The sequence below is a fragment of the Podarcis liolepis genome, assembly GCF_965112155.1.
Source record: "Podarcis liolepis genome assembly, chromosome: 17".
Classification (NCBI taxonomy): Eukaryota; Metazoa; Chordata; class Lepidosauria; order Squamata; family Lacertidae; genus Podarcis; species Podarcis liolepis.
Window position 1 is genome coordinate 26,162,126 of NC_139571.1, and position 12,030 is coordinate 26,174,155.

At 45.1% G+C, this 12,030-nt stretch overlaps 1 protein-coding gene and 1 long non-coding RNA gene across 2 annotated transcripts; one reads left to right on the forward strand and one right to left on the reverse strand.

Moving 5' to 3' along the window:
* Window positions 1-1,518: 1,518 nt before the first annotated feature.
* LOC310696598 (tetraspanin-3-like) lies at window positions 1,519-6,291 on the reverse strand. Its single transcript, XM_083482355.1, has 2 exons — window positions 6,155-6,291; window positions 1,519-2,806 (listed from the first exon to the last, which is right to left on the reverse strand). Exon 2 carries the CDS (start codon window positions 2,537-2,539, stop codon window positions 1,727-1,729), a length of 813 nt encoding a protein of 270 aa, XP_083338481.1. The 5' UTR covers window positions 2,540-2,806; window positions 6,155-6,291; the 3' UTR covers window positions 1,519-1,726.
* A 1,871-nt stretch (window positions 6,292-8,162) lies between these two features.
* Window positions 8,163-9,912, forward strand: LOC310696639. Its single transcript, XR_014520668.1, has 2 exons — window positions 8,163-8,321; window positions 9,737-9,912. It is a non-coding gene; the product is annotated as an uncharacterized lncRNA (long non-coding RNA).
* The last annotated feature ends 2,118 nt before the right edge of the window (window positions 9,913-12,030 follow it).

The following is a 12,030-nucleotide window of genomic DNA, read 5'->3' on the forward strand; positions in this document are numbered from 1 at the left end:
GATCCTGAAGCTACTCAGGAATAGTGGAGCAGCATAGACTTAGAGAACTGGTTTGCAGAGGGACATAGTTCTGAAAACAATAGCTGGGCAGAGCTGAGTGGGAAACAGCTAGAAGAAGTAGAACAGGAAGAGAGAGTGAGAATTGACTCCCCTTCGCTTGAGAGTGTCCAGCCTCTCTCTCCCAAGGCAAGGAGAGCTGATAAGGTTGCTATGCAGAAGACTCAGTGGTTGCGAGATCAGGTTGCAAGAAGGGGATGTGACAATGACTCTGGGAAGGAGGTGGAAAACTTAATTGGGAACACCTTCGCTCCAAGAATGGCTGCTGTGTTCTTTTGCTGGGATCATTAAACACTCTTAAAATGCTAAGGGACTCTAATTGCACAAACATGACATGAGCCAACAGTGTGACGCGGCAGCTAAAAAAGCCAATGCAATTCTGGGCTGCATCAATAGGAGTATAGCATCTAGATCAAGGGAAGTAATAGTGCCACTGTATTCTGCTCTGGTCAGACCTCACCTGGAGTACTGTGTCCAGTTCTGGGCACCACAATTCAAGAAGGACACTGACAAACTGGAACGTGTCCAGAGGAGGGCAACCAAAATGGTCAAAGGCCTGGAAACGATGCCTTATGAGGAACGGCTAAGGGAGCTGGGCATGTTTAGCCTGGAGAAGAGGAGGTTAAGGGGTGATATGATAGCCATGTTCAAATATATAAAAGGATGTCACATAGAGGAGGGAGAAAGGTTGTTTTCTGCTGCTCCAGAGAAGCGGACACGGAGCAATGGATCCAAACTACAAGAAAGAAGATTCCACCTAAACATTAGGAAGAACTTCCTGACAGTAAGAGCTGTTTGACAGTGGAATTTGCTGCCAAGGAGTGTGGTGGAGTCTCCTTCTTTGGAGGTCTTTAAGCAGAGGCTTGACAACCATATGTCAGGAGTGCTCTGGTGGTGTTTCCTGCTTGGCAGGGGGTTGGACTCGATGGCCCTTGTGGTCTCTTCCAACTCTATGATTCTATGATTGCTTTGTTCTGCTGATGCACAGCCAAAGTGGGGGCAGAAGCCATTTCTCCGAAGCCTGACAACTCTTAAAGGCACAGCAGTCATAGATCTTGGAATACTAAGCTCCCAGGCCTGCAGCTTTGAGTCCTCCAAACCCCCCTTGTCAGACCCCCTTTCATTCTTTTCTCATCCTTCATTTCTACAGTGTCCTTTCTAGCATAATTCCCTTTCCTTCACTTAATCTTTCTTTTATGTACCTACTCAGCACTACAGACCTTCTTCTCTTAAGTTTCTCTACCTGATGGGACCTCTTTCCAGACCTTGGTCTGTGTGAGGTTTAATGACCAACAGAATTTTTTTCTTTCCCTCACTGAAGTTGGACTGCCAACATTCAAACAGCTTTACTTCCAGAGCAGTGGAAGAGTTTGCAACTGTACAATCAGTATCAAAGGCAATCAGTATCAAAGGATTCACTGTCACACATGCAATGCTAGAAAAATTGCCCACCGTCCAAAGTTTTCAGATGCATTCATTTATTTAGTATTAGTCAGAGAGAGAGAGAGAGAGAGAGAGAGAGAGAGAGAGAGAGAGAGAAGATCTGGCATCTATATTCCAAGAAGGGTTTTTAGTCTCATATTTCCCATAGTTTTACAAAGGCCATCTCAAGATTTGAGAGCAGTGTGTAATAACATCAGGTAAGATGGAAAGGGACTAGTTTTGTTGCCTATGAGAAAGCAGCAGAATCAAGAATTTGGAAGTCTTGGAATGGCTGTTCCTTCATAAGTATTCCATTGCTAAGAGCAGCCAGCATCTCCAACCAAACCACCACCATACAACACCAAGCCATATATCCCATAACAAAATGCAGCCTCCCTTCCAGTCTCTGAAGACAGCCTTCCTTAAACAGCTTCTCCGGCTGACTTATGTCACCCCTGCAGTCCAAATAAGCCTCTTTGCAACAGCTTTCGGGGGCAAAGACATGTCCAGCTTGGAGACGAGTTGGCAGCGCTGCCGTCCAGTCAGTGTAGTTGTCGATTCCGCAGCACTTCAGCTGCTTATGGGTTGCATCAACAGCCCTGTTGCTACGGTGATGTGGAGCAGTTCTGTTGTATTGGAGAAAGAAGTGGCCCATGCTGTTTTTCAGTTGATGGCCTGCTTTGACACAGTAGACGTGGGTCATGACGGTTGAAGATGCCTCTAGGCAGAGAAGGACCAACAGAAAGTACATCAAAGTCCCCTGGTGAAGGCGAGAGCTCTTAACTGGGGTGCATATAGCCAAAGCACCGGTGGGGACTAGCAGAAGAGCAGCCATGATGGCCAGCCAGCCTGGCACAAGGAAGAATCTGTTCTGAAAGAAGACTCCGTAGCTTCTGTAGGTGAGGATTACAAATGCACCACCAAGGACTAAAGCCACAGCAGCTCCCCAGAGAAGGAAGCCAAGGAGCGTCAACACAACTTTAGCTAAGGCTCTGCTCCAGGACTCTGTTATGCACATTAAGGAAGGGTTAAAGCTGGGATTAAGCTGTACCCGCTTCATTTTTGGAAGGAATCTTCGCTATAGCCGCTCAAAATCTCAGTCTCACATTCTGTGGAGGTCTCTCCATATTTCTGGGCAGGTGATAGGGAGGGCCTATCCCAAATCCCTGGTTAATTAGCAAGCAGCAAGCCCTAGTGCTGATAGCTCTGTGTGGCCCTCATTCTGGAAAAATATACGGTCCAGTGCAAATTTAAATAGGTATCAGGAGTTTTCTTATGTCAGGTCAGATTATTTGGCTTCCGCAGGAACCAGGGTCATCTCACCTCCCTGCAGATAAATCAGAATGAATGCTCCTTAAGTAGCCGACACTAAGTAATCTCCCTGCAATCAAAGCAGGATAAAATGCATAATAAACAGGTCATCTGGAAGTGTGCTTTTGGAGGTTGATTGTGTGTTGTGTGAACAAATCCTTTTTATTTGTCTCAGCAAGCTGTTGCCTTGACAGGAGAACCTTTCATCTTGTACCACGAAGAAGCTATTGTTGTCAGCTGAAACATGCTGGGCATGCTATTGTTTTACAAGGACTGCTATTTGATTTGATTTGATTTTTTAAAAAGAACATTTTTGCAATGCTATTTTGAGGCTTTGCCTCTTCTTTTGTTTCCTTTTCTTGGTCTTAAAATCCGCCGCCTGCCAATTTTAAGGGATAACCTTAATCTTTGCTCTCCATTCCCCACCCTACTGTGACTGTGTTCCTAAACCCACTTACCTGGAAGCAAGCGTTCTTGAATTCAATGAGACCTCCTTTCAAATAGATGCACGTAGGATTGTGCTCTTGGTGGGCAGAAGGTTGGAAATGGCTACTGTGGGATGTAATCCACTGAGAACAGTCAAGTACAACATTCCTTGTTTTCCTAGAGTGGACATGCAAGGGAATGTTTGGTCCAGCCAGTTGAAACTTCCTGTTCCTCCTGGGCTGGAGCATCCTTCCTTGCATGCGACTAGTGAGTGGGTGTGACTTTTCCACATCTGGTAAAAGGACAAGGCATGCTGCCACTCTCCCTCTTTTCCATCTTCCTTTCAGCCTGTGAACTTCCCGGACTGCTAAGTGCAGTCACTAGGTCAACCCACATATGGGGTAAACCTGTTTGTATATGCTTGCAGCTTTAAGCCTTAAGCCTGCTGTCAGAGCTGCTCCCAGATCCTAGCTCCCAGAGGATCACGCTAGCCAGCGTTCACTTTATAAAAGTCTTTATTGAGTTACAGTTTCCATTTCCAAGCTGCCGCGTGCAGCTCTACGTCTTATAAGCTAGACCGGCGAAGCTCCGTCTGAGTCTCCGCCCCTTGTACACCAACTTAATACCCTAGCCTTACTCCACCTTTTCCGCCTGACCATTCTTCTCTGGGTCCCTCTGCCCCCCGTGGTCTCTTCCTTCCTGGACTCTTCTGACGCTGACCCCCCGGACCCTCCTGTCTCCTTGCGTCGGGCTTTAGGACCTGGCTCCCTTTCCGGGCTGCTTACTGCGCCGCCTTCCTGTGCATTTGAACTTGGCGCGCGCGCCCAACCTTCCACTTTCCGCTTGACCGTTTCTTCGCTCTCCGATGGAGGTGTGGCCACTCCTGACTCATGCCCTCCCCCCTGCTGCGAGCTGCCAGAGCTCGATACCTGGCGCCTTTCCTCCCCACTGCGCTCTGTTGGTGACGCTGGCCCCGATTTCCAACTGCTGCCCTGTGAACCCTCTCTGGACCCTTCTTCCTGGGGTGTCCCCCTAAGCTCCCCCCTTGCTCTGGCCACTGGCGCTCCTTTCTGTGAATCTTCTGATTCACTGGACAGACTCGGAGATCTCGGGTCGTCGTCGTCACTCATCTTTTCCTCGGACTCCTCCCCCTCGCTCTCTGTTTCCTCCCTTGCCCTCGCCTCTGCTCCTGAACCCCTGACACCTGCCTTCAGGGATCACACTGTGCTCTGCCTGATCATGAGTAAACTTTCTTTTTATTGCTTTTGAATAAGACTGTGGTGTCTTTATTCTTTTAGGAGAGATTCAAGGGGTCTTACCGGGAAAATATCAGAACACATTTCAATCTGGACAAGCCAGATTGAATTGCGTATTGTCTTAAGAAACTCGCATGAGTTTGCAACTAGTTTTCTGCTGTGTAAAGAGGAGCGCAAGTTAGGAAGGATATTAATAAACAATATATCCACTTCTGCCACCCTGAACATTCCCACAGCTACCTTCTACCAGGTTAGGCTATTTGGTTTTGTAGCCCTGTATTGTCTACTCTGACTGACAGCGGTTCTCTGGCTTCTTCTGGCAAGGAGGCTCTTTCTGTCATGAGACAAAGGTTCTTGAAAGCAGAAGCAGTAAGGACTACAAGGACTACACAATCATTCAAACCTGCTAACTGCTAACAGCAAACTGCTAAGTCACTGTGACTCATAGCTCATCTTGAGTGATGAACTCATTCTCCCTATAAAAGTAGCCAATGTCTCTCTGTGTGCCTCAGCCAATGTGTGTGTTGTGTTGTTGCAGACAAGAGTGGCTCCAGGACTCTAGTAAATCCGTAACTAAGACTGTGCCTCTGTGAAGAGTCAGATAGCTGCTATGAGCACTCTGTGTATGCTCTTGAACTATGCTGTTTATGAACAACTTTATTTTCTTCAGTTTCATTCTATTTATGAAGACTCTGCTTTGATTGATTTACCACTGCGTGACACTTTCTCCATATCTACTACCTGCTCCTTTCTAACTGGAGATGCCAGGCTCATTGGACCTGGAGCCTTCCACATACAAAGCCACAGCTGGTCCCTCCTCCTGCCCTAACCTCAATGCTGATTTCTAGCAGAAGTGCAAGTAATTGCAGAATGAGGGCCAGACCTATGAAGCAACTTTTTGGTGGAATCCTCACATTTGCAGCCTTGGCTAACTGCAGTGTTTGTGATCCGCCAAGGTGAAATTAGCGCAATGGGTGTTTGATAAACCTCCCGTTTTAATCCTGACTGGTAAGATTGCCAACTGATCAGGAAATGGACCAGCTCTTTTGCCTGAAACAGGAGTTTGCTGTGCAGAAACCAGCAGGCAAAGCTTTTCAAAGCACAGGGCTAAACTTTCTCATCTACAGATATCTGTTCATCAAGCAGCAGTTAAAAGCTGAATGACAATAAATGGCTGAAAAGTTGGCAGCTCTGCAGCCTGCGAGGACAGACACAGTAGGCTGTCAAACACCTGGCTGATAGATAATGTGTTTCTTTCTCTTTTTCTGATGCCCAATAGTTTTGACAATAGCAAGTAAAATCACTAGATTTTTAAAAATATATCTCATCTATCTGTAGTGTCTGGCCTTGTGCTGTGCTGCTTCAATGTTTCTCCTCTGTAAGATATTTAGCATTAATTGACAGATTATAGGAGCCTTCCTGGATCAGGCCAAAGGCTCATCTAGTTGAGCATCCTGTTCTCACGAGGGCCAGCTAGATGCCCGTAGGAACCCCATTAGCAGAACCTGAGTGCAAAGGTCCTTTTCTTCACCTGCAGTTCCAGAAACAGGTAATCAAAGGATGCTGTTTCCAACAATGGAGGTACAATATAGCTATCATGACCAGCCCTCACCTCTCCAAGCTCTCCTGTTTACCGTTTTACATTAAAGCCACTGTTTGGTAGTGGTAGTTTCTGAACTGACCAGGAATGGGAGCTTGGGGTCGTAGTGGGATGCTTGATGGTGAAGTCGACCCACGGTGCAGCGGCTGTGGAAAAGGCAGATTCCATGCTAGGAATAATTGGGAAATGAATTGAAAATAAAACTGCTGATGTCATAAAGCCATTGTACAAATCTGTGATGCGACTGAATCTGGAATTCTTTGTATGGTTCTGGTCTGGAGGTGTTGGAATAGATTCAGAAAAAGGCAATGGCAATGATAAAGAGGATGGAGCGACTTTCCCACAAGGAAAGGTTACTGCTTTTAGGACTTTTTAGTTTAGAGAAAAGGTGAATAAGATGTGTTAAGACAGAAGTATACACATTTATGCCTGGCATGGGGAATGCAGATAGAGGAAAGTCCCCCCCCCCCACCAATAACATTACAACTTGTGGACATTCAATGAAGCTGAATGTTGGAAGATTTAGTGCAGATAAAAGAAAATACTTCTTTATGCAGCACATCATTAAACCATGGAACTCCCTCCCATAGAAGGCAGTGATAATAATAATAATATTTTTTTTTAATTTATACCCCACCCTCCCCGGCCAGAGCCGGGCTCAGGGCGGCTAACACCAGTAAAATTACAATTAAAATAAAATAAATAAACCAATTTAAAATACAGGTTAAAATATAATTTAAAATGCAGCCTCCTTTTAATAGTAGCCCATAGATCAAAACCATAAGGGGAGGGAAACATAAGGGTCAGACTGAGTCCAAACCAAAGGCCAGGCGGAACAGCTCTGTCTTGCAGGCCCTGCGGAAAGATGTCAAGTCCCGCAGGGCCCTAGTCTCTTGTGACAGAGCGTTCCACCAAGATGGGGCCAGTACTGAAAAGGCCCTGGCCCTAGTTGAGACCAATCTAACCACCTTGCGACCTGGGACCTCCAAGGTGTTGTCATTTGTGGACCTTAAGGTCCTCCGTGGGGCATACCAGGAGAGGCGGTCCCGTAGGTACATGGGTCCTAGGCCGCAACTTGAATAACAAACCAACTTGAATTACTTTAAAAGAGGACCAGAGAAATTCATGATGGCAATGTTCTGTCTTCACTGCCAGAGGCACTATGCCTCTAAATACCAGTTGTTGTGACTCTCAGGTGGGTAAAATGCTGTTGAGCTCATGCCCTGCTTGTGTGCTTCACAGAGGTATCTGATTGGCCACTGTGAAAAGAGGATGCTCCACTAGGACCATTGACTTGATCTTGCAGGCTCTTTTTACATTCCATAGTTAAGTCTCTGGGCAAGGACCAAGGTTCACACATTATACTAAGCTGTAGTTTAATACATTGTGGTTTAGTGTAATATGTGAACCAGGCCATCTTGCAGGCTAGGATGAAAGTCTTGATCCGGTTTGTGTCCCTTGTACGCGAGTAGATCAGCAAGTCCATTCCATCTCAAGTCTGTGCTGATTTTTTTAAGGAAAATTCCCAAAGCACCTTCCTTCAGCTTTTCCCCGCTGATGCTATGACCCAGTGACAGCAGAATTATGCCGAAAATACCTCCAAGTCTATTGGCAAGTGTACTGTATGTCCCCCCCCCCCATATTATTATTGTTAACTCCACATGAAAAGGCTCCATTGCTGCTGCTTTCTTTTCTATTTTCCCTCTTCCCTCTCTGCTCATAAAACTTAATGAGATATTAACATTTGAATTACAACGCTCTTTATTGTTAGCTCATTCTGCAAGCTTTGAAAGGCATTTGAAGCCTGAAAGGAGCAACGCAGCACCTCGAGGCTGTTCCACTGTGGGCACTTGCCGCTGTCTCTCCCTGAATAGGCACGAGAGAATTTCAGCCACTATAGAGGCCTAAAGGCTGCAGTCTGTCTCAATATTTCCCAGTGTGTGATTTCTCATTCTGTTCAGTCTGACTCTTTGGGCCTTGTAAAAGCAGGTGTTGGGGAAATGCGTATCGGTCTCCCACTGTTTACCAACCCAATACTCTTTTGAGTTTTCGTTATTTCCATGTGTGCTTTTCACAGAAGGGGATGAGAAGAAAGAACTTCTGGAGAACCTTCAGCCCTCCAAGTGTTGCTGAAAGGCCATTGGCCACACTTGCTGGGGCTGATTCTGCAAGCAACTGGAGGGCCAAAAAGTTCCTCATATCTTCTTAGCATTTTGTGTAAACCGGGCCAAGGACAAACCCAGTTATAGGTCTGTACAATTCGATCCAGGAAATGGATTTCATTGGGAATGTTGGGCTCAGTCTGGGTACCAGAAAGTAGGAGCGATTGGAGAATACTAAACTAGCGAGTATGATGCAGTACTTGTTTATTGCAGTTATGTTCCACTTGGGAATCTGTTGCCAATGCTAAGAAAGTGTGTCTTCGGTTACCCCAACACCTTTCTGCTCAGGGTACGTTATGCAGCTGTGTAGTAAATATTTGTATGGCATTAAAGCCTAGAGGCCTCAGCTGACATCGCCTCTCGTTTCAGTTAGCTATGGGTGCATACATCCATAGGGTGAGACAGTTCCTGCCCCAGTGCATTCCAAAGGACACAGCGGTTGGGGAAAGTGAAGCGTCGACACTGAGGGTCCTAAAATTTGCCACTCTGAATCAGGCTGTTTGTTGTGAAAGAGGAATTTTAAGGACAAAATCCTGGGGGAAATGTATGGTAAATAATTTAAAGCAGTCTCTGCCAAGATGACCCTCAGGGTCCCTTCCAATTCTATGATTCAAATGGAGAGTGATGCAATGAAGATATAATTATATACAGTACCTTGAAATTATACACATATCTGAGAGACATCCTTACAGATATGAGTGAATACTCCCCCCTCCATCACACACACCATCACTTTAAAATGTTTTTTAGTTCTCTGAACATCCCTAAGAAGTTTCCGCTTTGAAGTGTGCCTCAGAATTCCACTTTACAAATACATAAAGCTCCCTTGAGCTTTACCTCAGGATTCTTCGTATTTCATCCAAGAAAGGTCATGGAACCACCGAATTCACATCCAAATTTCACATTCAGTGCTGTTCAGGGAAACCTGTGTTGAATCAGGGCTGAACCAAGACATTTTTCTGCCCAAGATGGAGCAGGAAGCTGTTCTCCCTGCCCTTTAGTAAAGCTGCGAAGTATCCATTACTGGGGCATCTAAGGCAGAAAGTCCAACAAGCACCTCTCCCAAGAATCGAAAATACAATAATACAAAATTCAGTTATTAACTTTTTGCTGCCTGAGGTAACTGCCTATCACTGCCTGATGGTTGGGACACTCCCCCTATTGTAAGAAATGTAACTTTTCCTTAGCCAAACTCTTTTCACTTCCTTCAGGTAATTTTGCCTGAGACAATTGCTTTAGGTGACATTTGGTGTCAATTCTAATTCTGGTCGTGTGTCTACCACACACTCAAAACACATGCATCACCAAAGAATGATGGGAACTATAGTTTACCATTCACAGAGCTGCAATTCCCAGCACCCTTAGCAAACTACAGGATTTGTAGTGTGAGGGGTTTTTTTGGGGGGGAGGTGCTTTGAATGGTGTACAAAGCCTGCATATTCAGCCCTTACAACCAGTTAAGGTTTCTTTCCTCCCATACTCATTTTTTTGTGCAAAATTAGAATCTCAAAGGTCCATGGATCAACTTGCTCAGTTGAAGCTCTCAAGCCATGCAACATTCTTCCCTGGCTGCATTTCAGAAGCGTTTTAAGACGCCACCATTCCTTTTGGATGTGTTCTCAGTGCTGTGGGAGAGGGGAAGGTTGCTTTTCTTGTCAATAAATTTTGGAAGGATGCATATTGTTTATGTCATAAGATTTTTATGGTTCCATCTTAATGTATTAGGTATTTGTTTTGGGGGTGTCTTTTTTTTGCACCATCTTGAGCTAATAGATAAGGGGGTATAAAAATCAAGGGGGGGAATTAAATTAGAATAGCCTCAACAGTTTCTTTTCCTGTGACAGATCCGTCTAACATGATGAATGTTGTCCTGTTTTCTCTGGGGTTGTTTCTGCATATGAAATGACGGGGGCTGAAATTCAAATGCAAATGTAATCGCTAATACAGCTTAGATAAAATACTTTCTGATATATTGCTGAAAGCATAATCCCTCATGTTAATAAAATAGCTAGCACACTTTTTTGCATTATTTTTGTACCCGGTGAAGATTAATAATGAAGTGTTCTGATGGGAGAAAGAGGGTCAGATAGGTCCATCACCACAAAGTACATTGGATTTGTGGCACACTTGGCCTTAGTAAATGCATGCGAGAGAAATTCAGGTTGACATCTGGACCGACATCAAGCTGGTTTCAACCTTATCTCATAAGACGTGGATGCCACCTCAGAGAACTAAGAGGAAATGTCACAACATCTTGATGGGACAGGAATATAGCATTTAAGACAGCCAGTTGGGCTTTCATCAGTACCAAACCTTTTGCAAAGACTCTGTTTACCACAAAAAGCCAGATAATCCTTCTGGAGAGACAAGTTATGCAATTCCACCCAGAAGAAGTGTGTGAGCTGCAGTTGTCAATGAATTTAGTACAGTCATACGTTGGAAGTCGAACAGAATCCATTCCGGAAGTCCGTTCGACTTCCAAAATGTTTGAAAACCAAAGCATGGCTTCTGATTGGCAGCAGGAAGCTCCTGCAGCCAATCGGAAGCTGTGGAAGCCCCGTCAGACATTCAGCTTCCAAAAATAGTTCGCAAAGTAGAACACTCATTTCCAGGTTTCGACCATTTGGGAGCCAAAACGTTTGAGAACTAAGCTGTTTGAAAACCAAGATACGATTGTATTTATCTTTTAAAGCAAGGGTCAGTAACCTTGGCCCATCTAGATGTTGTTCAATTGCAACAGCTGCTTTGAGACTCCTTAGGGTAGTGATAAAGCTGGATATCAAATCCAAACTCCTCCTCCTCCTCCTTCTGGAACCTGCCATTAAAATGGAGTCCTAGAAATCATCTAAGTTTCCTGAGTATAGAGAAAGTAAAGGTAAAGGGACCCCTGACTGTTAGGTCCAGTCATGGATGACTCTGGGGTTGTGGCACTCATCTCACTTTACTGGCCGAGGGAGCCGGCGTAAAGCTTCTGGGTCATGTGGCCAGCATGACTAAGCCACTTCTGGCAAACCAGAGCAGCGCACGGAAACACTGTTTACCTCTCCACCGCCTATTTATCTACTTGCGCTTTGACGTGCTTTCGAACTGCTAGGTTGGCAGGAGCAGGGACCGAGCAACAGGAGCTCACCCCGTTGCGGGGATTCGAACTGCTGACCTTCTGATTGGCAAGCCCTAGGCTCTGTGGTTTAACCCACAGAACTCCCTAAAATTATAGCACAGGAAAACATATGGGGAACACTTTCACTAGGACAAACTCTCAAATGTCAAGGCTGTATTGGAAATCAACTGAACCCAGCCATTGCTCTCCTGTATCAAGGAACATTCTCACCTCCATGTTCAATAAACAGTTTTTTTCTGAAGGAGTCCAATGAGTTTGTGCTGGATGAGGTAGAGGAACGAGTGATGCCCAGATGCAACAGTGAGAAAAAATAGAGTGTGAATTGGCCTGAATGTTTGTGTGTTTGGTAAACCTCAGAAACCATTTCTCCCCTTCTGTCTCCCAGATTGACAATATTTCAAAATATCTGTGTGCAGAAACGTTTTGCCTTGATGTGTTCGTGCAAGAAATTAGCATGATCTGAAAACTTGAAGGGAGCTGTATTTATCCTCTTAACATGGAAAAAATGAAGAAGGAAAGGTACTTTGCTTGTGATTATGACATACAGCTTTGCCTTGGGGGTGGAAAGCAGACAGCAATGTATGAATCTACAGTATTTGCCCAGATTTTAAACAGCAGTTGGGTCAGCCTCATTGCTTCAAGAGGAGACAATGAGCTTGAGTCTCCAACGGGGCA